General features: G+C 38.0%; 1 protein-coding gene and 1 pseudogene across 1 annotated transcript in view; both read left to right on the forward strand.

Annotated features, from left to right (window-relative positions):
- The window catches only part of TMCC1 (transmembrane and coiled-coil domain family 1), a 251,467-nt gene that overhangs the window by 59,897 nt on the left and 164,755 nt on the right, over positions 1 to 26,815 (forward strand). Inside the window, exons 2-3 of the mRNA XM_021694924.2 lie at positions 1,252 to 1,307; positions 5,124 to 5,815. Of these exons, the coding sequence (XP_021550599.1) occupies positions 5,249 to 5,815 (567 nt within the window). The 5' untranslated portion in view covers positions 1,252 to 1,307; positions 5,124 to 5,248. The remainder of the gene's footprint in view (positions 1 to 1,251; positions 1,308 to 5,123; positions 5,816 to 26,815) is intronic.
- Positions 23,862 to 24,834, forward strand: LOC110584776 (annotated as a pseudogene).

Consider the following 26,815-nt stretch of genomic DNA (forward strand, 5'->3'; position numbering starts at 1 on the left):
AAATTTATTTTTTCAGTACATAATAATAGTCATAAGGCACAGAATTCAAAAGGTACAAAAGATTATGTGATAGGAAGTCCTTTCTCACATTTACCCACCAGCCACCATTCTTCAGCTGCCTCAGGAAATGTGTATCCACCAGTACAGTCATCTAGCCTCTTTTTTTTTTTAAGATTTATTTATTTGAGAGAGAGAGTGTGTGCACGTGTGCATGCACACAAGCAGGGGGACAGGAAGAAGCAGGCTCTCTGAGAAGCTGGGAGCCCAGTGCAGGACTTGAGCCCAGGACTCTAGGATCGTGACCTGAGCCAAAGGCTTATGCTTAACCAACTGAGCCACCTAGGAGCCCCCATCTAGCCTCTTTCCTTACTCCCAAAACTGTGTTTACTGGTCTAGCTGGGAGCCTTGGTCCATATCTTCCTTCTTATTTATTCGTCTTCTCAGCCTTCAAAGCTCAGCTAAAGCTTCTTTCCCTTTCATGAAGCTTTCCCGAACAAATTTAATCTTAACTGATCTTCTAATGGTAATTGCAGTTTTCCTCACACATTTTAGCTTTAATGATATTCTTTTATGCTATTTTCCTTAAGTTTCAAGTATGTAAATCTTACTTTCTGTCCCAGATTGTGAGTTCCTTGAGGGCAGGATAATATGCTTTCATTTGGTCTGTGTAATGCTGAGCACGTAGCAGATGCCCCCCCCCCACCCATACTTGTCTAATTAAATTGCCTCTCTAGTAATGGCTGTCAGAAGATCATTTTTCCACAAAAATTTCAATTTTCGTGCCTCCTGATTCTCAATTGTTCATGGTAGATACAGGTTTTAGAGTTCGTTTTGAATGCAAAATTGCAGATGTATAATTGCAAGCTACTTGAAAAAATATTTGCTTATAAAATTGTGTTATGTACTTGTTTTGCATTTCATGTTACTTTAGAATTAATAGACATTCCTAATTCAGTATCATAGTATAAAAATATTCATTGCTGTTTAATGACATCTGCACTTTCTTAAGTACTAACAAGTGAACACTCTTTTTTCCAAAATATCGTCTTTGTTGATTATAGTTTTTCTTGATTATATTTTTGAAAAATTAGAAAATACTGAAAAATACTAGAAAAAACTATCCTACTCCTACCAGTGAGATAAATGTTAACATTTGTTATATTATAAACTCAGTTTTTTCTGTGTAAATATTATGGTTAACTTCTCCCCTCTAAGTTTTTCAATTTGTAATTCTTAATGTTTGCTTTTCAGCTTGTCCTAAAAGGATTCCTGTACACCTTAGAAGTGCTTGAGGAAGAGTGATAAAGGCAAGTATACAACTCTTTATGGTTAGTAAAATAACTTGGTTCATAGCCAAACCAAAAAGCTTTGGTCACTGTATCAAAAAAAAAGATAATTTATTAATTTGAATGGTTTTCCAGAGCACCCTCCTAAATATTTGCCAGACTTTTAAAACAACTTTTAAATTTATCCTTGATAATAAGTCGGAGTAGCTTGTTTCTTGAATGTGAAGTAATGGTGTAATATTTGGTGAAACTGTTGTAGAAAAATTGTTAAAAATTCTGAGAATTGAATAAAGTTCTCTGAAATGCCTGCTCTGTAAATAGCTACCTTTTCCTTTTCTTTTCCCTCCTTTGTAGTCCTTCCCCTTGTCCCTTTTCCCCATACCCTTTTGCTCCCTATTTTCTGTCTACTTTTTCTAGTTTACTTATAAGAACTTTACTTTTCAGAGAAGCTGAGTGAATAAAAGAGAAGCCAACATTTCTTACGAAAGCACACTTAACTTTCTGGTTGAACTTCTTTGTGTTAAACCAGGTATCTCAATACTATTATTTGGAGAATTTTATAAACTGAGCAACTGTTTACTCATTTGAATTTGCTGTCTTAAAGAAGAAAATAGGGGAGTCCTAAAAAACTTTGACATTACTGGGGCGCCTGGGTGGCTCAGTCGTTAAGCGTCTGCCTTCAGCTCAGGTCATGATCTCAGGGTCCTGGGATCGAGTCCCACATCGGGCTCCCTGCTCCGCGGGAAGCCTGCTTCTCCCTCTCCCACTCCCCCTGCTTGTGTTCCCTCTCTCGCTGTGTCTCTCTCTGTCAAATAAATAAATAAAATCTTAAAAAAAAAAAAAAAAAAAAAAAACCTTTGACATTACTGAATTCATTTAGTGCTTGCATTCTTACTGTCAGCAGTTTTATAGTTAATTATTACATCATCATTGTCTTTGGTATTTTGGGCACAGTATTTCACCTTCCTTAATAATTGGCGTATATTGAGAGGTAACCTTAAAGATTTTCTGTTGGCCTACAGAAAATTTTAGCTAGCTTCAAAATTTTGGCCATATTTCTTGTTTGTGTTGATATCACAGCAATAATGCAGGTGATAGCTACAAGTGTAAATACTAATACATTGTAGAGGTAGTGCAGCAGGTTGTTTTTCAAAATTCTTACCTTACAACTTGATATTTAAAGCTCAATTTAGGTTTCTTTAGGGTTCCATGCCAAGTAAGCCTCTGCTAGTTAGTACAATTAAGGAATGTCTTGCCTTTACAAATCCTAGAATTCATTACTGTTCTAGTATATAACCTTTGCAGCTGTATAGGTGGCCTGTGTAAGCTTTGGCTTGACACCCTATTTCTAGGTTTTCCTAGGAATGCTGGCATTTTTTGTTTGTAATCAATCATTTCCAGTTATTTGAAAATAAAAATGATGTACAAATGCTAGTGAAATCTCAAATGAAGTTACTGACATTTAAAATGTACTGTTTTCCTTTTTTTTTAATAAGCAGGTGCCCGCTTGATTAGTTTATAACACTGCCCAAAGAAACAAGTTTACAGATAATATCTTTATACAAGACAAGTAGGTCATTTGGTTTTCCAGCTAACCTTGATACTATTCCTTTAATCATGGTATCTTTTACTCTGATGGAAAACTTATTTTATATTTTTTGTTTCCCAAAACAAAAAAGTCAGTTGTATTATTTAGCTAATACAATACAAATAAGGAAAAGAGTAAATTACTTCCTTATTGTCAGTCTGCTGCTTTCACATCCTCACATCTTCTTAGGGTCTAAATTGCCCAGTATAAGAAGAGATTAGTTACTGGATTATCTTGGTTATGTAACTCTTACTCTCTGAGGAGCTTAATGCTTTGCAGAGTGGAAATAATTCAATAACCATTAGTCTGCTCTACAAACTCATGAGGGAAGGTTTGTATAATTAAATACATGTACTATTGGCAACATTTTTGCCCTCAAGGAACCCCAGAAAACTCCAGTAAAGGTCAAGATAATCATTAACCTAATAAGGATTAAGGGATTCTTTCTTGGCTCCCGCAATGGGAAGAGGAAAAAACAAAAGCAGTACACAATTAGGACAAGGGTAAGAAGCCCCATTTCAGTGTGGCCACAAAGAATTTGAGCAGAAGGCAGTGAAATTTCCCATTCCCATGACTAATTTGGGAGCAAAGAATTTTGTGGTATTTAGAAAGTAGGAAGGTACTGGTGAGAGATAAATGTCCTTAAGTCTGTCACAACATTTATGCTCCTGAGTCATAAAGAGGTCAGGAGGTGGGGAAATAGGCATGAAAAAAATATGGACAGCAGAGCCACAATAACAGTACCATATACATGGTAAGGTCTTCTGAGAGTAATTACCATGAAGAAGACCCTAGCAGGTTTGCATGCCAATCCCTCTGAACTCCAGCAGCCTTGAGTTCACAGTGAACTCTCTTACATCCAGCTAATTTATGATGGGTATGTGGTGGCAAGGAGTCTCCATATCCTCACAACATGAGGGGCCTCATTGGTAGTGACTTAGGCTGTTCAAAGTACGTGGTAGTGTACGGAGTTTTAAAGCTTGTTGAACAAAAGGTTGAGGGAAAATAGGGGAATAACTTCCCACACCATATTTTGTCCTCTCTAGCAGGTTCTGTGCATTAATACAAATTTATATATTTGCAAAAACTCAATAAAAAAAATACTACCTATTTCTTTCCATTAAGAGAAATCTCATTCCTACCATCTTCCCCTCCTCTTTTTTTTGCATGTAATTTCCATAACCATGGCAGTTATGTTGACTTTACATCTCTTAGTTTCAGCTTCCTTTTAATTTCCTGCATTTAATATTGGTGTGTGGTTGCATTTTGACCTTTCTTTTTCTCTACTCTTCCCTCATACCCAGTTACTGTGTTACTTTGTTTTTGAATTTGTGTGGATATGTGGAAAACTTCTGTCAGCAATGACACTATTCAGAGAAAGGGATTTCTTTGAATCTCTCTTCTTTTTTTTGCAGGGTAGGGTAGGGGTGGACACTGACTCCAACTGTCCAACACTTGTCCCATTTGAGATGTAAACTATCTTACATCCTGTTCCCCACCTCTGGAATGACTCTGAATCTCTTTTCTTGATAGCTGGTACTGAGTAAAGCTCTAGTCTCTCTGAAGACATAGTCTGTGTGGATCATTTGCTCATATGGTGCCAGACGGTCATTTGTGCTTCAGAGAATTCAGCTTACAAGATTTTTATTTATTTCCTTTTTCTTCTCAATAGAGCAAGCCTATCACCCCTATTTACCAGTGAACTTGATAAATATGAATGGTAACAAAAAATTCCTCTTTTTCATTAAAATCCATATACAGTTGGATTGGGATATCCACTTCTCACTATTCTTTGATTTTACTTTGCTGAGTTCCAGCATATGGACATTTAATTGTGGTTATGAGTGAGAGGAATTAAATTGCCTCAGTTACACCGTACGTATCGAATGGTCTGTTCCCTCTTGATTTCCCAAGTAATGGCTATTCTGTCAACTGTTATTATGGTTTCCATTCCAAGATGACTCCTTTAGTATCCAATTCTTCATATATTGAAACTTGTAGGGATTTTTTTTTTTAAACATTGCTGTTTTCATTTGCTGTGTACTTGTTTCTGAGCTTTTTCTCCTATTCTAGAAAATAATCATTACCCACTATCTAGAAAACTGTCTTTTAATCTTCTGATTAAAGATTGCTTAATGATAGTGCCTATTTGTTTGACTAGTGGCATGTTTTTCTTTAACACTGGAGATTTTGCATGGATTTATAATACGAGGCTCTTTTCTTTCTTTCTTTCTTTTTTTTAACATTAGATAGGCATGAAGCCTCCGTCTCACAGCTGCATGTGTAGTTACTGTTGAAGCAAATGCCTACCTAATTTGACAGTCTTGGTGTGTTTAAGTTTTTGAGTTTGCAAATAAGCATATTAAGTCTACTGATGGAGCCTTCGGGCAGTGAACAGTTATATGAGGACCCTGATCCTGGAGGCAAATCCCAAGATGCAGAGGCCAGAAAGCAGACAGAATCAGAACAAAAGTTGTCTAAAATGACCCACAATGCTTTGGAGAACATTAATGTGATTGGCCAAGGCTTGAAGCATCTCTTCCAGCACCAGCGCAGGAGGTCATCAGTGTCTCCACACGATGTGCAACAAATTCAGGCAGATCCAGAACCTGAAATGGATCTGGAAAGCCAGAACGCATGTGCTGAAATTGATGGTGTCCCCACCCACCCCACAGCTCTGAATCGTGTCCTGCAGCAGATCCGAGTGCCACCCAAGATGAAGAGAGGGACAAGCTTACATAGTAGGCGGGGCAAACCAGAGGCCCCAAAGGGAAGTCCCCAAATCAACAGGAAATCTGGCCAGGAGATGGCAACTGTTATGCAGACAGGCCGACCCAGGTCTTCATCCACAACTGATGCTCCAACCAGCTCTGCTATGATGGAAATAGCTTGTGCTGCTGCTGCTGCGTGTCTGCCAGGGGATGAGGCAACTGCAGAGCGGGTAAGTGTGCTAGATTTCCTTTTTCTGCTAACTTACTGTTCTTTGAGCTAGGATTCTCCACATTTACCTTTGGTAACTAAAAAAAGGTATCTCAGCAAGTACCTCAAAGTTGTGGTAAAAAATAGTTTTGTTTGTTTTCATTAAATAAATGGGATGAATAATATTTATTCTAGCAAGTGAATGGATGCTTATAATTATATTCCTGTTTGCTTCCTAACATATTGCTCTTCTATTTTATTTTACCCTTTTGCTAAAACCTTCAGTATCCTTCATGTGTTTTTTATGTATTAAAAGGCTCAGTTTTATGGTAGAGGAGCAAAGATGCTTTGTTTGTTCTTGTTTTGGTTTTGCACATGAATTGACTTTTTTTTTTTTTTTTTTTTATGAATTGACTTTCTTACATTAATGAAGGCAAGAAAGTTCTAGAATCTGGGTTTTTCTGTGCTTAGCATGGATATATACTAAATTGCTTATAATTTTCATATACACTGTACCACATCATTGGCATTCAATGTACATTTGCATTCTGTAGTAGAGCATATGCATTCTTATAATTTACTTTTTTTTTTTTTTTTTAAGATTTTAAAAATTTTTTGAGAGAGCATGAGTGCATGAATGGGGGGAGGGGCAGAGGGAGAGGAAGAGAGACAAGTGGACTCTGCACTGAGCGTGGAGCCTGATGCGGGGCTTTATCTCATGACCCTGAGATCAGTACCTGAGCTGAGACCAAGAGTCAGATGCTCAACCAGCTGAGCCACCCAGGTGCCCCTATAATTTATTCTTAATAAACAGGTTTTTTAGGTCTGCCTGGATGGGACAGCTAGGCTTAACAAATTTAGAGGAAACTCTTTTCATATAACTTTTTTTTTTTAAGATTTTATTTATTTATTTGACAGAGAGCACAAGTAGGCAGAGTGGCAGGCAGAGGGAGAGGGAGCAGCGAGCCGGACGCGGGGCTCGATCCCAGGACCCCAGGATCATGACCTGAGCTGAAGGCAGCCACTTAACCAACTGAGCCACCCAGGCGCCCCTCTTTTCATGTAACTTTCACTTCCATGTCTTAGTTATGGTTAGTTGAGGCATACAGAAGATATAGTTCTGCTAGGGTTTGAAAACAGGTACATGTAGCCAGGCAGGTAGTGACAGTGAGTGAACTCATGTTACGTGACTTGGACAAACTGAAGAGTGTAAGTGCTGTCTAAAGGGGCAGTGTCGTCTTAGCTTTAGTTGATTGTTGTGATTTAGGACTATGAGCCCAGTCTTGCCAGACCTTCTGATTTTTCAAGAGAAACTTGAAAGATAGCTTAGTAATCTCGTGATTTTTGACATATTATGGAAGCCAAACAACACATTTATGGGCCAAGTCTGCCCTGTAAGTTACCATCTTGCTGTTTTTTGGCTTTACTTTTATGTATTCCTTAAGGTTTTGATGATTAGTCAGTCGCTTAATTCTGTGTCTGTTTCTGGCATAGGTAAATTTATTTTACTGAATATTTAGCTTGGAATTCCAAATATTGAATCGAGTACCTTTAAACCTCTCCTATTTAAATGTGACATTAAAAACAAGCAAACAAGTAATGGACAGTAAATCACTTCAAGAATTAAGCCTGTCCAGATAACATATCCATCAGAATAACAGAATCATGAGAATAAAGATTCAGATCATTAAAATTAAAGGTATAGATGAAGAAAAGTAATATATATTTATGTGCAAAATAGCTATCTTTGAAATAAAAAAGATATTTGGTCATTGACAAAGGACAAAAATGTTGACAATGAAAACTAACAGTGCAACTATATAATTCGTCTTAATCTGTGCCAGAGAACACCCAAGACATTTTTTTAAAGATTTATTTATTTATTTTAAGAGAGAGTGAGCGAGTGCGCGCATGCCCAAGCACAAGGGGGAGGTGCAGAGGGAGAGAGAGTCTCAAGCCGACTCCATGCTGAGCGCAGAGTCTGACGCTAAGTTCCATTTCTTTTTTTTTTTTTAAAGATTTTATTTATTTATTTGAGAGAGAATGAGAGACAGCACGAGAGGGAAGAGGGTCAGAGGGAGAAGCAGACCCCCCAGCTGAGCAGGGAACCCAAGGTGGGACTCGATCCCGGGATTCCAGGATCATGACCTGAGCCGAAGGCAATTGCTTAATCAACAGAGCCACCCAGGCGCCCGCTAAGTTCCATTTCAAAACCCTGAGATCATGACCTGAGCCGAAACCGAGTTGGATACTTAACTGGACCACCCAGGCGTCCCTAAGAAATTTTTTTACTAGTGATTCTGATATTACAGACTTTTATGTTAAAAAGAAAATTATACGTAAAGCATATTGTATGGATTTACATTGTTTTGAAAAACTTCGTAGAGGGATGCCTGCATGACTCAGTCGGTTAAGCATCTGCCTTCGGCTAAGGTCACGATCCCAGAGTCCTGGGATCCAGCCCTGAGTTGGGCTCTCTGCTCAGCAGGGAGTCTTCTTATCCCTTTCCCTCTGTCCCTGTGTGTCCCCTCCCCGCCTCGTGCTTTCTCTCTTCACTCTCAAATAAATAAAATCTTAAAAAAACAAACAAAACTTCATAGAGAGCCAAGGGAGAACATTTTTAAAAATTGTTTCTTTAATACATGTGTTTATAGCAAAACCACCAATTTCATTTTTTAAATTTTAATTCCAGTGTAGTTAACATACAGTATTATATTAATTTCAGGTGTACAATTTAGTAATTTCAACAATTCCGTATATTACTCAGTGCTAATCAAGATAAAGGTACTCTTAATTACCTTCACCTGTTTCACCAATTCCCCCCCCCCCCCCCCCACCGGGGCAACCGTCTGTTTGTTCTTTATAGTTGAGAGTCTGGGGTTTTTTCCTTTGTTCTTTTGTTTCTTAAATTCCACATATGAGTGAAATGATTTGCTATATGTCTTTCTCAGACTGACTTACTTCGCTTAGCATTATACCGTCTAGATCAGTCCATGTTGTTGCGAGTGGCAAGATTTCATTCTTTTTTTATGACTGAATAATACTCCATTGTGTATATATACACCATATCTTCTTTATCCATTCATCTGTTAGTGGTCACTTGGGCTGCTTGCATTACTTGGCTATTGTAAATAATGCTGCAATAAACATAGGGGTGCATGTATGTTTTCAAATTAGTATTTTTGTATTCTTTGGATAAATACTCAGGAGTGCAATTACTGGATCTTACGGTGGTTCTATTTTTAATTACTTTAACTTAAAGCCAAGGACTTAAATTTTTAAAATATAAACCTGATTGGACTTCTATACCTTTCTTGTGCTCATGCATGGACTATAATTTCCAGTTTAAAAATTTTTATAAAGTGGAGTGATAACCTGGTGATGCTTGTGAAGCAGCGTGGGACAGACTCTTAGGTTTTTTTTCCCCAGACCCTTAGATTTTAAGGCCTTGAAAGGCCTTGCCCACTTGAAATTCATTTTTAAAAAAGCAATGTGCTTTTCTTGAGTCTTTCCAAAGCACCTTAGTTTTCATAGAAACAACAGCCCTTTATTTTATACTCTTATCTTATTGGTTTATATAGTATTTAATTAAACTGTATAATTATAGTGAATATAACAAACTGATGTGGGAGCAAGATGTATATGGAAGTGTACCAACCATGAACATTGATTATCCTGTGAATATAAAGTCTGCATATCTTTCAGAGAAAATGGAAAGTTTAAGAATGATATGGCAAGTTGGTTAATTGGAGATTAGTCTGGAGATCTTCTACTCTGTTGTATCTTAGTATGAGAATGTTTCAAATTCTAAATACTGGCTTCTCTATTTTTGTATCTTTTTTTTTTTTTTTAAAGATTTTATTTATTTATTTGAGAGAGAGAGAGAATGAGAGACAGAGAGCATGAGAGGGAAGAGGGCAGAGGGGGAAGCAGACCCCCCTGCTGAGCAGGGAGCCCGATGCGGGACTCGATCCCGGGACTCCAGGATCATGACCTGAGCCGAAGGCAGTCGCTTAACCAACTGAGCCACCCAGGCGCCCCTGTATCTTTTTTTTTTTAAACTCATGTCTGAGGATAAAATGTTTTAATACTGGTGATAATTGCTTACATACGCTGATATTTCTGTCTATGTTAACATTGTTATAGACGTGCATGTACATGTACCTGTGTACAAACATAACCCTAGAGACACATGTTGAATTGATTTTCCAATATATCCATTGTGTTTGAAAGCCACCTGCTTCTGCCTTAGCCATCTGCCACATAACCAGTCTAGTTTTCAAAGTAGGTTCTTGGCCTTTAAGCTAGATTCCTTTTTAAAATTCAGATTTGGCAAATATTATTTGTGCCTAATACATAAAAAGCGTGGCTTTGATCTCATGATGGAAATGAACCCTGGGTGGAACAATCATGACATGTTGAACAGAAACGTTCTCATTCCCTTCCTTTTTGGATTTACCAGTGTATGTCTTTTTCCCACAGAAAAATCTTTTTTTTTTTTTTAAGATTTTATTTATTTATTTGACAGAGACAGCGAGAGCAGGAACACAAGCAGTGGGAGTGGGAGAGAGGGGGAGAGCAGGCTTCCCGCCGAGCAGGGAGCCTGATGTGGGACTCCATCCCAGGACTCTGGGATCATGACCTGAGCCGAAGACAGACGCTTAACGACTGAGCCACTCAGGCGCCCTCCCACAGAAAAATCTTATTACACATCCAGTCTGCTGCAATATTTGAAATGTGTTCTTTTCTAAAAAGAAATATATGGGCACTTAATAAATATATGCCATATATAGTTGGTCAAATTATATCACTTAAAGGATCATCTTCAAATTCACAAAGGCCATTTTTTCTGTAAATGTTTTGTGATTTGACAGTTATATAAAGTTAAATATTTTGAATTTGAAAGAAACATATTTAATGTAGAAAACATTGAAAATGCAGAAAGTAAAAGAAGGTAAGACCAAAAATAAGTATTGCCAGTAGTTTGGTGTGTGTTCTTAATATACTACTTACTAAATATGAAAAAATATATAGGAGAAAATTTCAATTTAGTTCCATTAAGATTATTTTTAAAATAAAACCAGAATCTTATTACTAAATGCATAATTTTATGTCTGTTTCGATTCAAATTCTGTCTTGAGCATTTTTAGGTATCCATAAATATTCTTTTTTTTTTTTTAAAGATTTATTTCTTTTAGAGAGAGTGAGAGCGAGTTCGGGGGAGGCAGAGGGAGAGAGAGAGAGAAACTTAAGGAGACTCCAAGTGAGGACAGAGCCTAGCATGGGGCTTGATCTCATGACCCTGAGATCATGACCGGAGCCAAAACCAAGAGTTGGATGCTTAACTGACTGAGTCACCCAGGCGCCCCCCCCCATAAATATTCTTTTATAGATTTTTACTGATTACATAATAACGTATTTTGTTGTAATACTGTAATTTATGGTAACTATTTTTATATATTGAGTAGGAGATAGAGAAATGAAAGTATTTAAATTTCCATTGTAATTTCTTATGTAGGATAATATACGAAATACTTATTAATCAAGAGATATTTAGGAATGGTAGTAATGATAGTGATGCTATGTTCATTGTGTGCTTATTATGTGGCAGGCAATATATTAAACACATTATACAGCAGCCCTATTTTTTTTTTTCTTGAAGTAGCAGAGGCATAGAGAAAGTATGCCATGGTTTCAGAACTTAAATACTAAATGTAGGCCATTTACATTTACATTTTGATGAGTATGTTTTAGTAACTCCTGTGTTCTAGGCATTGTCTGATTCAAAAGCTGCTTTTACCTACCATACCAGATGGTCTCTCCATTTTAATATGCTGGACATTGGTCTGAGTATTTGGGAGATCCAAGAATGTACTTTTACTTTCTGTACTTTAAAATGTAAACTTCATCTATATGGATAATATGATAGAAACAATCAGCTCTTGGCACTAAATTTATGAAAATTCAGGGTTAGCATTTCATACACAAGATAGTCTTATTTCAGATCCTTCTGAAATCCTTCAGATTTTTAAAAATGGCTACTACATAAGATTGTTTCTATTATACTTACTCTTCACCTTTAAAGTTGTCCAGAGTATCTGAAAACTTTCTGATCCTAGACTCAGTGAACTTACAGTCTAGTTAGAGAAATAGCAAACAATATAAACCAGTATCTGGAGGCGCCTGGGTGGCTCAGTTGTTAAGCATCTGCCTTTAGGCCCAGGTCATGATCCCAGCGTCCTAGAATGGAGCCTCCCTCTCCAGCTCCCCCCTGCTTGCGTTCCCTCTCTCCCTGTCTCTCTCTCTGTCAAATAAATAAATAAAATCTTAAAAAAAAAAAAAAGGCAATATCTATCTGTATGATAAGTGTATGGACAAGTTGAGAAGATGAAAGATCCTTTTGGTTTGAAGTGAATAGAAAGCTTAGAGAAGGAGTAGGAGGTGGCTGCATTGATTTGGATCTTGTAGGAGAAATAGGATTTAGATATGTGAAGAAAGGTTTATTTCAGAAGAAAGGGTTATTTCAGAAAGGGGAATGAACAAGGAAAACAATTTATTGGCAGGATAGTTAATAGAGTGGTCAAAGAAACGTGCATGTCAGGTGCCTCAGGTCGTTTTTGGAATGAGAGTATAAACTTGTCTCTCTTTTTTCTCTCATATCATCTATTCAACATACTTGACCAAACTTCTGAATGTCTGTTATATGCAAGATATTCTGATAAATGCTGTGGTGCACATTTTGGTACATAACACTTGATCCCAGTCTCTTAAGATTTTTAGAATTAGCCAGAAAGAGAATATGTACAGATAGAAGAGCAAGTAATTTATGAATTTTTAAAAAAGATTTAATTTATTTATTTGAGAGAGAGAAAGAGAGAGAGAGAACACTCCTCCAGGGGGGAGGGGCAGAGGGAGAAGCAGGCTCTCCGCTGAGCAGAGAGCCCAAAGCAGGGCTTGATCCTAGGACCCCGGATCATGACCTGAGCTGAAGGCAGAAGTTTAACTGACTGAGCCACCCAGGTGCCCCAGTAATTTATGAATTTTAATAAAGCACTTTAACATAAATTATCTCACTTGATCTTCTTAGTAATTTTATTAGATGGTAATGACGGTCCTTATTGTCATTAATTCACAAACTAGGAAGCATAAGTGATTTCAGGGTCACACAACTTGTAAGTAGGAGTGAAGCTTTTGATTTCTGTAGGCTAGTTCTCTTTCTGTAACACTCTGCTGCCTCCACAATATAATACAAGATAGAATGTGTTAAGTGCCACAAGCAATATAAAAACGTGTGTTTAGGGAAGGAGTAATTCTGTCCAGAGGAATCTGGGAAAGATTTGAAAGAAGGGCTTTAGGATGTTGGTGTGGGTAATGGGAAGTAAGGATCTCCTCTAAGTTAAAGACTCTTGGGAATAAAACGAATTTGTGTCTTCTTAGTAAACATATACTCTTTCAAGGTGTATGGACTTGAATGATATGGCCTGTCATATTTTGGCTGATGGGTTGAGAGAAAGCTTAGAACTGTACACAGGGCTTGTAAGAGGTGCCGCATCTTAGCTTTGATATCCCTCCCAGCATCTAGTAGGACACCATTTTGCATTCAAGTATCTCATGCAGAAATAGCATTTTAGGGTATTTTTTGAATAATGAGCAAATCCTCTTCTCTGTATCTTAAGTGTTGCATTCTTTGGAGTTTTAACCATAACCATACCACTCTTTTCACTCGTCTGTGAACTTAGGTGCTGTCATACTTTCAGCTTCTACCAAATACTGGTCTCCAACTGGACCAGTCCTGTGATCTTCAGAATTAGTTATCTCACTGTCTGTTGGTTATCTGCATAGGTAATTCAAACTCCTCATTTCCAAATTTAAATTCATCATCATCTCTCATAAACCTTTTTATCTTCTAGTATGTTTTCTGTCTTAGTTGTTTCCAAACTTGTGTGAATATGGAAGAAATCATTTAGGACACTAGTTGAAAATACAATTTTTATGCCCCACGCCCAGAATTTCTGATTTAGAAGGTCTGGTATGGAGCCTAGAAAACCCTATTTTAAATCAAGGCCCCAGATGATTCTAGTGCAATCAGCCCCTGAGTTTGAGAATCACTAGATCTGACTTTCTGGAGCCACCAGTCACCCACGTTGGCATATAATAACCTTAAGAGTTACTCTGGCACAGAATAACCTTAAGAGTTGTTCTGATCTCTTTCACTCCTCAATCACACAATCCCCAGATTTACCCCTGTTCTCCATTGCTAAGTTCGTGCCTTAGATTGGGCCTCCATCCATCTCATTGCCCTTTCAAATCCTTTCTCCATGCTGCATGTAGCCTGTGAGAGCTACCTAAAACACAAAGTAAATGATGCCATTTCCACTGCTTTAAAACCCTTCACTGACTCCACCATTATGTGAGGAGTAAAGAAAGTTCCTTAAAATGACATGCAAGGCCTTCCATGCTTTAGCCTTTGTGCGCTTATTTACCTCATGCCATTCCCTGCCTCATACAGAACATAGCACTTGTTTCCCACACTTTTTATTCTTCTAAAGGTTTCATATTTCCATATCATGGTTAATGCTTTTAGTCATTTAGTCAGCAAATATATATCTGATATGTGCTAGGCACTGTGGATATTATGATGAGCAAAACCAGATGTGATTCTTGCTCTCATGGAGTTTATAATCAGATGGGGATACATATTAAACAATCATTCAAAACAAGTCTAAATTTTCAACTGTGACAAGTGCTATTGGAGCCTATCATAGGGACATTTGACCTAGTTAAGGAAGTCAGGGTATGACTTTCCTGAGGAAGTGAAAGAGATTGAAAGGATAAACTGAGATTTATCTGAATGAGGTAGCTGAGCTGCAGGTGCAAAGGCCCTAAGAAGGGAAGAGTTTTGCTGCATATGAAGGACAGAATGGCAGGTGTATATACTTGGCATGTGTGCATGCATGCAAGTGCATACTGGTTAAGGCTGGAGAGATAGGTGCAGTTCATACAGAGGTGTGCAGACAAGGTTAAGCAGGTTTTCTCAACCTACAAGGATGAGTAGCATCAAAGAATTTTAAGCAAGGCTTGGGGGCAGGGAGAGTGCAGTATGAACTTTGTGATTAGAGACTAACACTGTGCTTATAGCATGGAGAGTGGATTGGAGTAGATTTAGATGGAATGCAGGTAGATGAGCCAGCAGGCTATTATAGCAGTCCAGGTGAGAGAGGACAGTAATTTAGATCAAGGAATTGATGGTAGAAGTGAAGACAAGAGTTACGTGAGGACAGGGTATTTTATTCATATTCCCTATGCCTAATACTTCTGCCCTTCGTTTATCTGTTCAGTGAATTAGTAGTAAATAGACATGGGAGCAAGAAAGGAGATCTAATTAGTGAGTTTGAGAATGTACATGGCTAAATCTTTGAAACGGAGTAAGATTTCATTCAGTCATTCATCAATATTTATTAGTCATTCATCAGTATTTATTAAATACTATGTATTAGGCAATGTTCTAGGTAGTTCAGATACATCAGGGAACAAAACAGGCAGAGATTTCTGCCCTATGGAGTTTTCTTTGTATTGAAGGAGATAACGTATAATTCATTTATTACATTTGTTGTATGTTATGTTGTGAGATGATAAGTATTATCGAAAAAAAATGAGATAACAGAGATCAAGAGTGTGTATGGAGGGGAGGTGATTTGCAGTTGTAAAGTGGGATGATAAGGGTAGGCCTCATCGAGAAGGTAACATTTGAGTGAAGACTTGAGGAGAGAAGGAGTTAGTCATGTGGCGGGCTATCTGGGGGATAAGTATTCAAGGCAGATGAAGTAACCCTAGGGTGGGAGCCTGCCTGAATGTTAAAGGAATGGCAAGGAGGCCAGTGTGAAAAAGCTGAGTGAGCCTGGCACCGTAGTAAGAGATAGTTCAGAGAAGTCACAGATGGCCAGATCAGGTAGAGTTTCATAGACATTGTAAGGACTGAATGAGATGCAGAGCCATTGGATGTTTTGAGCGTAAGAGTGATATAATAATCTGACTTTTTAAAAAAAGATTTTATTTATTTATTAGAGCGAGAGAGCACAAGCTGGGGGAGCAGCAGGCGGAGGGAGAAGCAGACTCCCCGCTGAGCAGGGAGCCTGATGTGGGACTTGATCCCAGGACCCCAGGATCATGACCTGAGCTGAAGGCAGACGCTTAACTGACTGAGCCACCCAGGCGCCCCCATCTGACTTATTTTTTAAAGAATCACTCCGACTACCATGTGAGTAGACTGCAGGGAGTCTAGGGTAGAAGGAGAATGGTTAGGAGTCTGTTGTAGAATCTAGGCAAGAAATTATGATGGCTGAAACCAGGGTCTTAGCAGCCTTAAATAGAGCAGTCAGATCAAAGCAAGAGAATAACAGTGATCAGTTTGAAGGTCCTGAGTAGGATTCCCTAGAAGGTAAGTGGAGTTGATTAGCAAGAGAAGGGTTCTCTATGAAGAAAGGAATAATGAGCGTTGATGTAAATTTTATGCAAGAGCATAAAATATCTTAGAAAAACTATTAAGTTATTGTAATGGAAGACCCAGTGAAAGAATAAAAGCTTATGATGGCTATGGAATGTGTGTTTTCATGACTATAGGCTAGAGATAGGCCATATTTTGAAGCAATGGTAACATTCATAGTGGTCCTGAAGTCAAATATACATTTTATGGTATAAATTGAGATTATTTAAGTAAATGCTTTGAAATTTTAATGTAGTATGTAAGTGTGCCTCAGTATTAGGATACTGTTAATGTTTAAAAATAAAGTGATAACATAAGGGAAGAAATGGACAGTAGAATTAGGGGAGAAAGGAGGACTTCAAATTCAGAATAGTTTGGTTACCTCAAGTTTTTACATATAATCATTGTTTCGTGGTGAGTCAAACTTTGAAACACTCAGATTACTTGTAAGATTATTAAGTCAGATTTTATACTTCATCCTCAAATTGAAGAGTAGTAAATAATTATCGCCTTAAAATTTCCTTGATTATAATGGAAAACAATTTAAGAAGAAAAAGGCTTTTGTCCTGGATTTGCCATTTACTAGCTGAGTGATTTTAAACAAGCTTGTGACTTAACTATCTGATTTTTATTTTATTATTATTATTTTTAAAGATTTTATTTACTTGAGAGAGAGTGTGAGAGCAGGGGCAGGGGCAGGGGAGGGGCAGAGGGAGAGGGAGTGGCAGACTCCCCACTGAGCAGGGATCCTGATGTGGGGCTCGATCCCATGATCCTGGGATCATGACCTGAGCTGAAGGCAGATGCTTAACTGACTGAGCCACCCAGGTACCCCAGCTATCTGAATTTTAGTGCTCTTGCCAACTTTGTTCTTTGAATATATGATGAAGAATGTGAAAAATTGTACAGATGAAAGTGCAAACCTGGGTGAGTGCACCAAAAGCTTCCATGGTGATGTCTCTGTTTATGTGCTCTTCTTTTGTATCTGTTACTAAAACACTGTGGGATCAGAAACAGTTTTTTGCTATTGTTTGTTTTTCATACATTTGCTCAGTAAATGTTTATGAGTATTTGACCTAACATTGTTTTTGGTCAGTGCTCTACAAACTTTTTCTGTAAATAGTGATAGTAAATATTTTTGACCATCTGGTCTCTCTTGCAGCTCTGCATTGTAGCATGAAAGCAGTCACCCACAATATGTAAATGCATACCTGGGTTTGGCTGTGGTGAACAGTGTCTGGGTTGTGGCCCATACTTTGTCCACCCCAGTTTTAGGGGGTGAGAATATAAGAGTGAATAAAACAAATAAAGACTATTTGTCTTCATGGAGTTTACTGTATAGTAAGAGGAGTAGCATGTAACTAAAATAGTTATCCCCTACTTTTCAAAAAGTTCACGTTAAACTTTTGCTTTTATGAAAGACCTACGTTAGTGCTTGTTTTGGCTAACTGAAAAAAATCTGAAGAGGAATTTTGCTTTTACAAAAAAGGTGAAAAGTGACAGTGGCATTCAGTGTTTGTTTTGCAGCGGGCAGTTAGAGAGGGCATACCCCTAGCAGTAAAAGTAGCACTGCCAAGCTCCTTTCTTGGTAACTACACTCAGCATCTCAGCATCAAGCTCTCATAGCTTTTGAACTGTGAGCATCTCTGCTTTATCTCAATTTATTTTGTGCATCTGTTACCAAGATGTGTCCTAGGGTATCAGAAAAGCCTAAGAGAGGTTACTTTTTGAGTCTGGGGGGGATCAAAAATTTTTTCATATAAATTAATGGTAATTGCTTCTTTTCTTTTTTTCTTTTCTTTTTTTTTTTTTTTTTAAAGATTTTATTTATTTATTTGAGAGAGAGAATGAGATAGAGAGAGCATGAGAGGGGGGAGGGTCAGAGGGAGAAGCAGACTCCCCGCTGAGCAGGGAGCCCGATGCGGGACTCGATCCCGGGACTCCAGGATCATGACCTGAGCCGAAGGCAGTCGCTTAACCAACTGAGCCACCCAGGCGCCCCAATTGCTTCTTTTCTTTACGCCATTTCAGCTTTCAGAAATTTTCATATGAATGCTGTATTTTGGAAAGTGTGAGAAATCTATATAAAATATGACAGTTGTGAAGGGACATGAATTCTAGGGCAGGAAATTTTAAGCACCTCCTTGATATGTGGGCGCATATCTGAAGGATGGGAGGAAACCAAGAGATACCTGGCTAAGGAGCAGGCTGGGCAGAGGGAAGAGCAAAGGGAAAGGTTCCAAAAGCCTCTATTATAAAGAAATTTTACTGAAATTGGTTTTTCTTGGCATTGTTAAGGGGAGAGAATGATAATGCCCATCAAGGCCATAAGTCATAACCTCTTGTTTATGCATGCCAGATAGGTGAGGAACAATACTTAGAACAGTTCTTACTAATGAGGATATGAGTTATGTGTATTAAATTTATGTTGTATGGTTTATATGTTAATGCTTTTCACATTGTGAAAAATTCAACTGGGTAAAATTTAAAGATCTTACTGGCTTTATTCAACAATTCATAACTTGGGCAGCATCCCTTATAGGAAACTTAGGAGCTCTGAAGAGCTGTACGAATTTTCATAGACAGAAAGGACCAGATACAAGGAAGTTTCACTAGGCAAAAATCAGATTGATATTGCTGTGTTTACTTTCCCCGCAGGGAGTCTCAGGAGTTATCAGGCAGATTACCTAACTAATAGTGATCGGGTAATCCCTGATTTGTTGGTTTAAGAGTACCTTTCTGGGAGAGGTGAAATTGTAAATAGATTCTCAGTTTGATAATGTGGGGCTTAGTAGAAGTGACTCCATTTTTAGCCAGTTGTCTTGTTTTTAGCAATCTTAGATCCTTTTATGTAGCTTTTAGAATAGTCATGTCAGTTGCCTGTTCTAAGGCATAGTTTCAGGTACCTTTTCTCCCAAAGTGTATTTGTCCACTTTTTCACATTCTCTTTATGTACATACTTGAATATACCTACTTAATACTATTCAGACACATTTCTAAATATGGAAATTGAAGTTGTCTTTTTCATTAAATGGGACATTTCTTTATGCTGAAGACTTTTTATTCCACCAATAACTATCTCTTAAGTATGCCTCAGGTGGAGATTAGCACTTTGAGAGTTATGAGAGCTACATATAAATTGTGTTACAGCCTTATTCTCAAAGACCTTACAGTCTTGGGGGGTGGCAAGATTTACAATTTATGTAAGTGGCAACTAAAGAAACAGTGCAATGTGGTGTAATCAAGTCCAGAAGTCAGGGGCCTGTGGTTTTAGATTCTGAGAATGACTTGTTTCTGTTATTAAATATCAGTGTGACCTTAAACAAATTAAATTCCATAGGTTTCATTTCCTTCATTTTTCAGATGAGGTCATTACTTCTAATTTGAAAATGCCACAGATTAAACTTGTACTTCCCAGTATTTTTCATGGTACACATAGAAAATTAAAATATCTGTCCAGCACAGCAGGGTAAAGTGATGACATGTTCATAGCCAGGGTAGTTGATCCAGTCACTCTAGGCTCCACTTGACCACCAGGAGGTCTGAGGTGATTAGTATCTACAGCATAATTGTAACCCATCCTTGTGGTTAAAAGCTTCAATAGAGAGAACAATATAAAATCAGATGTTACTGAATTAAGGGCAGTAGAAGTTCCGAGAAGGGGGAGCTAAGTATGGGGTCATGTTACTGACAGGGACTTTATAGAGCATGTGCTCCTTGGAGGATGTCTTAGGAGTATGAGGCACAGTAGGTATAGATCTTCTCCATCCTAAGACAACACAATACCTGCAAATTTCAAGTTTCAAAATAGCTGAGATTTGCTTATTTGTTTGCTTATGAGAGAGAGAGAGTTTGCGCATGGGAGGTGAGGTGGGAGGGAGAGAGAATCCCAGGCAGGCTCCATGCCCAGAGCGGAGCTCAACATGGGGCTTGATCGCACGACCCTGAGATCATGACCTGAGTCGAAATCAAGAGTCGGATGCTTAACTGACTGAGCCATCCAGGTGCCCTGAGATGTACTTTATAGTTTTCTCCTTCTTGGAGAAAAACGAAACAAAACAAAACCCCAATTGTGAGTCTCTGGAGGGGTAGGAACGTGTATTACTTATCTTTATTTCCTACCTAGAACCCTAATCCTAACCAGTATGAGGACTGGTAAAACATTTAGAGGAAGTAATGAAAGAAGATTGGAAGAGTGCATAATTATGTATAGCTGATTTTTAAAAGCTCTGTTTAGGGGAGAGGGCTTTGATTTAGTATTATAAATGTGAAACTAAATAATTTGGATGATGGGATTGGAAATAAGGAGCCCTCAGTATGGATTTTTGAAACGTGGTTTGCATGTTGAAAATGTATTTTTTTAAATAGTTATGATCAAGATGGAATAAAATAGGAAAAACCAGCTAAGGTATCAGGGAGCTCAGCTGAGAAGTTATTGTCATGTAGTGTAAGCATCAACCAGCTTTATAATACAACATTCAGTTGTTTATTTCTATGGGAAAAGTCCTTTGAATGTCAGTGTTAGAAATGGTTTGTAGATTCCCAGACTGGCCCCCAAAATTCCATTCCTCCAAAATCTAGGTGAAATATTATACACTATTTCACAATTACAGTGGTAACTAAATAGTGAAATAATACTAATCAATGCTATTTAAAATATCCCTTATTTTATAAAACAGTAACAATAAATAAGATTTTTTTTTTTTTTTTTTTTGCTATTCTGGGAAAGAATAAGCTTAATTAAAGGGGAATGCGAAGGTAGATGCAAACTTTGGAAGCTAACGAAGGGAAAGTTCAAGGTTAGTCATCCTAGTTCTCTGTTAAGGTTACTATCACTTCAGAGCTCACTATATCATTTTCCTGTTAATAGGTGAATTTAGAAAAATGAGTATTATCTTTATTAGGCTGCAGTTAGGGAAGTTTTGTGGGTTACTTACAGTATGGACAGAGAGAAGGAGAATTTTTTTGTAATGCTTGGCTGGATCTGGAAATTAAAGAGTAAAGGGTTGGGGTAGGCAGGTAGGGTGGAAAGGGGAAGTAGCATTACTCTTCCTGGTAATCCCCTCTGTTTGGTGGCTAAGAGCCCAAGTGTTGGGATGATTTCACACTGAAAAGGCTGAACCAACCTGATAGAATCATGATTTCCAGGTCTACATATGGATTTTCCATAAAACAGAATTGGATAGCTGTGGGCAGAGGACAGGGGAAAGGCAGTGCCTGTCACCTTTCCCCATACTGGAGGGCCTGTGTAGCACTGCCCCAGGTGCTTTTTCTGCCTCTAGGCTGGCACATCAGGAGCAGAAGCAGCTTCAGGCTGCTTTCCTGGGCCCATATCTCCACAAGGTGGAATCGGGGCTGGGAATGCCCAGAAGGACTTCTCACCAAGGCCAACACTTGGCAGAGGCACAGAGAGCTCAGTGCCTCCTGCTTTCTGGAGTCCATCTTTGAATTAGCTCTCAAAAACCCCATTCTTTCTCATTCTCAGTCTCATTCTTAAAATGATTAAGATAATATGTAGATTTAGAGTTTGAGGATTACCCAGGGTTTATAAATAAGGGACCCTGCCACCTTGGTTAATCACGACAGGATGGCATCCAGCTCTGTTAATATGAAAGGGAGTTTTGTTTTGTTTTTTGTTTTAAGTAGACCCCACGTGGGGCTTGAACTCACAGCCCTGAGGTCAAGACATGAGCTGAGATCAAGATTGGGATGCCTAACTGACTGAGCCACCCAGGCACTCTAAGATTGAATTAGTTGAGCTATGAGCAAAACCTGAAAGCTCAGAAGTACTGTTCTCCCAGTGGGGAAGAAATGAGGTGGTGGGAGGGGTAGTTCCTATTGCTGACCACCAGGTGGTGCCCCTAGGCCAAGATCAGCAGGTGGAAGTGAGGTGATGACTGTCCTATGGACAGGACATTAATAAATACGGGATTATGACTTGAGAAGTAACTAGCACAGGAGATCATTAGGATATGAGCTGGATTAAGTACAGTGACTATGATGTAGTCATAGTGTAAATATGCCCTTTGTAAATATTGAACTGAAATGATAACTATGGAAATGAATAGATAATCTAGAAGACTAAGTAAGACTTAATGACTGTTAGAATTTTAAAAACTTAAAGGTAAACAGAATTTAAAACCTAAAGATTTGCTTGGGAGAAGTAGTAAGATAATGTCCATTTTCCACAAAATAGCTGAAAAATTATAATTTTTGATGAACACCAATAGACATCTCTGTTTTCTGTATATTTAGGGTCAGGTAGGTGACACTGTCAAGGGAATATTTTTTCTTGTCAAGGGAATAATATGAGTTTGGAAAAGTAGGAATAATCCAGAGATGGAGATATATTTTGGCTTTTTAGTTGTTTTCTGTTAAAGGTACTTTATAGAACAAAACTTGGTTGCCAAAATAAGTAACCTTTAGTTTTACTGACCCTAGTTCAGAGGTCCAGAATGTGTGTTTCTTTTAATATAGTATATTTATGTAGTGGTCCAAGAGATATTTTGATTATCCTTAATGATCTTATATTGACATTTAATATGGTTGTCATAAGGGTGAAATTGAAGGTATATCTAGGATGTTCTTGAACTTGGTAAATTTGTTTTGCAGAGTTACCATAAGGATGCTTCTAAAGTGGTTTTTTTTAATATTTTTAAAAATATGAGTTACAGGGCGCCTGGGTGGCTCAGTCGTTAAGCGTCTGCCTTCGGCTCAGGTCATGATCCTGGGGTCCCGGGATCGAGTCCCACATCGGGCTCCCTGCTCAGCAGGAGGCCTGCTTCTCCCTCTCCCACTCCCCCTGCTTGTGTTCCTGCTCTCGCTGTCTCTCTCTGTCAAATAAATAAAATCTTTAAAAAAGAAAATATGAGTTACATTCCTCTGTTTGGAACAGCAGCTTTTGTGATGAAGGCTCAACAAAAAACAATGTTGAGTTCACGCTTTAAGTTAGATATAACCTCCATTTCTTTTACATTATAAAACGGATACATACTTGAGAGTAATTAGACCTCTGAAGGAATATAATATGTGACCTCACTTCTGCTTTTCCCTTTTATTCACAAGGGATTTGGGTACTTTATCAGTAGCTTTGAATCTTAGTTGTGGGGGGAATTTTGGCAACCAGAGTCCCACTACTCTTTTGTTTATCCATAACACTGTTAAACTGTCTTCCCTTGTGACTTAGTTTCCAAAGACTCATAGGTAGGTAAATAGATAATCTAGACAGAAGGACAGACCAGGATCATGTATTATATAAGGTAATCACTAGAACAGATTGATTTTTTTTTTTTTTTTTTTCCAGAGATCAGAGTACAGCATTTTATCTCAAGCAAGATAGGCAACTTTGGCAGGTTAGCACAGTGTTGGGCTTAGTAAGTATTTGTTAAAAACTGATTTATTTTGAGTGCACTCGGTGGCTCATAGGGGAAGATGGCGGCTGCTCCTTTGGAGGAGAGGGATTGAGAGCGGTGGAGGGAAGAGGCCAGGGGGAGAGACATTCCTGACAGTGAAGACAAACCCTTCGCTCACCATTCATTAGGAGCTCTGCTCAGCGCTGGAGGTGTGGTAGGACTAATACATCACCATGGCTACAGAAATTGGTTCTCCTCCCTGTTTTTTCCATATGCCAAGGTTCTAACACCAAGCACCTCGACGACTATTTTATAAACGACCTGATTTTGCACAGCAGCAAGCAGTGCAGCAGCTTACCTTTGATGGAAAACGGATGAGAAAAGCAGTAAACTGAAAAACCATAGAGTATAATCCGTCTGTAATTAAGTATTTGGAGATTAGAATATAGCAAAGAGACCAGAGAGATATGTGGGCAATTCAGCCTGATGCAGGTTATTATAATGATTTGGTCCCACCTGTAGGGATGTTGTATAATCATATGAATGCAATAACAGAATTTGTTAGAACATCAACAAATAAAGTGTCCAGTATTTGTTGTTAGGTGGACTCCAGAAGGAAGACGGTTGGTCACTGGAGCTTCTAGTGGAGAGTTCACCTTGTGGAATGGACTCACCTTCAGTTTTGAAACAATATTACAGGCTCATGATAGCCCAGTGAGGGCCATGACTTGGTCACATAATGACATGTGGATGTTGACAGCAGACCATGGAGGATATGTGAAATATTGGCAGTCGAACATGAACAATGTCAAGATGTTCCAGGCACGAAAGGAAGCGATTAGAGAGGCCAGGTTTATACACAGTATACCATTTTCTGTAGTCCCTATTGTCATGGTTAAATTACTCTCTAAGTGTATTCTGGGTGCAGAGATGCATGGGCTCTGTCAGATTCTGGGATACTTTCTGCACCCTATAAACACAATATTTTTCTTTGTTTTCACACACTCACCATTTCGCTGGCACTTTTCTGAAGTAGTGTTGTCCGGGTATCAGCCTTTGCAGTATGTTAGAGATGTATTGTCTGCTGCATTTTGCACTGGTTTTCTCTTTTCATTTATGGTTAATAATGTGTATACGTTATTCCTTTTTATTACCTACTGTGTAAGACAAGACTCTTTCATTCCGAATAAAGAATTCAGTCTTTAATTATTAAAAAAAAAATTTGACTTATTTTGATACTATATCATTATGACCTCTATGGTCTTGTCAGTCAGTAGAAGCAGACTAGATTTCACTTTGGAGCTTTTATACTTCAGGGTTACAATATGTATTTGCATTGATTTGTGTCTCTTATTTTATATATAGATGGACTTTGAAAATACCCTCTTCCTAAATAGAATCATTTTAGATATATAGAAGATGTTTGATTTTAAAAATTAATCTTGGGGCACCTGGGTGACTCAGTTGGTTAAACGTCCCACTCTTGATTTTGGCTCAGGTCGTGATCTTAGGATTGTGAGATCAGGCCTTGTGTTGGGCTCCACGCTAGGCGTGGAGTCTGCTTAAGATTCTCTCTCTCCCTCTGCCCCTCCCCCCCCTTAAAAAATTAATCTTATGACAAGTCTTTTTGTAAAAAGAGTTAGCAAGGATTTATTGGTTTATATATTAGAAGAATATTCATACCTCCAGCCAAAGATCAAGTCAAGTATCAAGAACTGACAAATACATTTTATTTTATCATAGTAACATCTAACTGGAATAAAGAGCCCTGACTCATATTTCAAAGTTGTAATAATGAGGAAGTTAAGAATTTAGAAACTTCCGGTTACAAAATGAGTTCCTTGCAACACAAATGATTTTCAGCCAGTAGATCTGGCTGTTTCCAAGTGATTAGCAAAGACTCAGACTGCTAAGCTTTAGGGACAATCCTAACTAAACTCATTTTACAGGCCCAGGGTGTTAAAACCTGCTTGAGGTTATAGAGCTAATTATGAATGATACCAGGTCCAGATCCCTGGGTTCCCTCTGATTCTGTGTTTATTAGCATTCTTGCCTTTTTGTCCTGTTGATCATGTCAGAGAACTGAAGAATACCAGTTCTGTCAAGCAGGAGAAAGTTTTTTTTCTTTTTTCAGATAGTGGTAACTAGATCAGCTTGTTTGAATGAGGGCAGAAATCTAAGAGCAGGGACAAAGACTGATTTCATTCTATCTGTTTGGTTTCTTATGCTATTACTTTTAAATAATTCTTGTCTTCTTTTTCAGATGAGTAGCAATGGAAATAAAATACTGTAATGATTCCTTAGAGTTACTTCAATACCATTCATCATTAAAATATGAGCAGTGACTTTCTAGATTCTTACATATCTAAACAAAATAATAAGAAAATGGAGTAATTATTTACAGGGTCTAAGATAAGGCCTCTTCTATTTACTGAGGTAACCAGTTAAATATACAGTCTCTGTGGAGCTATTTCTGCATTATGAGGTTGAGGGTGGGGTGGAAGAGAGCTCATAATTGTAGTCTCACATTGACCACAAAATGTAGTTGGAGAATTATAGTTAAGAAAGGGGGATGAAGGTGAGAACCATCCCTCTGTCAACTTCTTATTGCCCTAAGATAACCAAGAAACCTGCCATGAGAATACTGAATTTTAGTGACTCATTCAATAATTGAGAATCTTTTCCATGTAGTTGGTAGTGATCTTTGCAAGGATGTTTTGTGGAGGTGAATTTGTTTTAATATTATTATGTGGGGTCATACTCAGCTTATCTTGTATCTACGGTATGTAAGATCTTGTTTATGTATATAATATAGTTTACATTGCATGTCAGCTTTTTGAGGTAGTTCTGATCTCCCTTTTCTTAAATTTACTTTTTGATTTTTTACAAATGAAGTAATTAGGGCTTAGGGAAAATTTTAAACTTGCTTAAGACCAAAGAGCTAGTACATGGCTGAGTCTTAATTTTTTGTGCTCATTCCACTATAGCACAGATGCCTCAAGATTGATTGTACATTTTTATCATGTACTTAGTGTGAGGAGTGTAATATAAAGGCAGAGGGTATAGAAGATCTTAGAAGAATCTAGACTGCCAAAAAATTTGTAACCTGTTACCTAGATGCCTACATCCAAGGAGACTAATTTTCCTGAAATACCCAGGGAGAAAAATTAAATAGGTGGTCTTAGCA

Source organism: Neomonachus schauinslandi, chromosome 1 (genome assembly GCF_002201575.2).
Source record: "Neomonachus schauinslandi chromosome 1, ASM220157v2, whole genome shotgun sequence".
Lineage (NCBI taxonomy): Eukaryota > Metazoa > Chordata > Mammalia > Carnivora > Phocidae > Neomonachus > Neomonachus schauinslandi.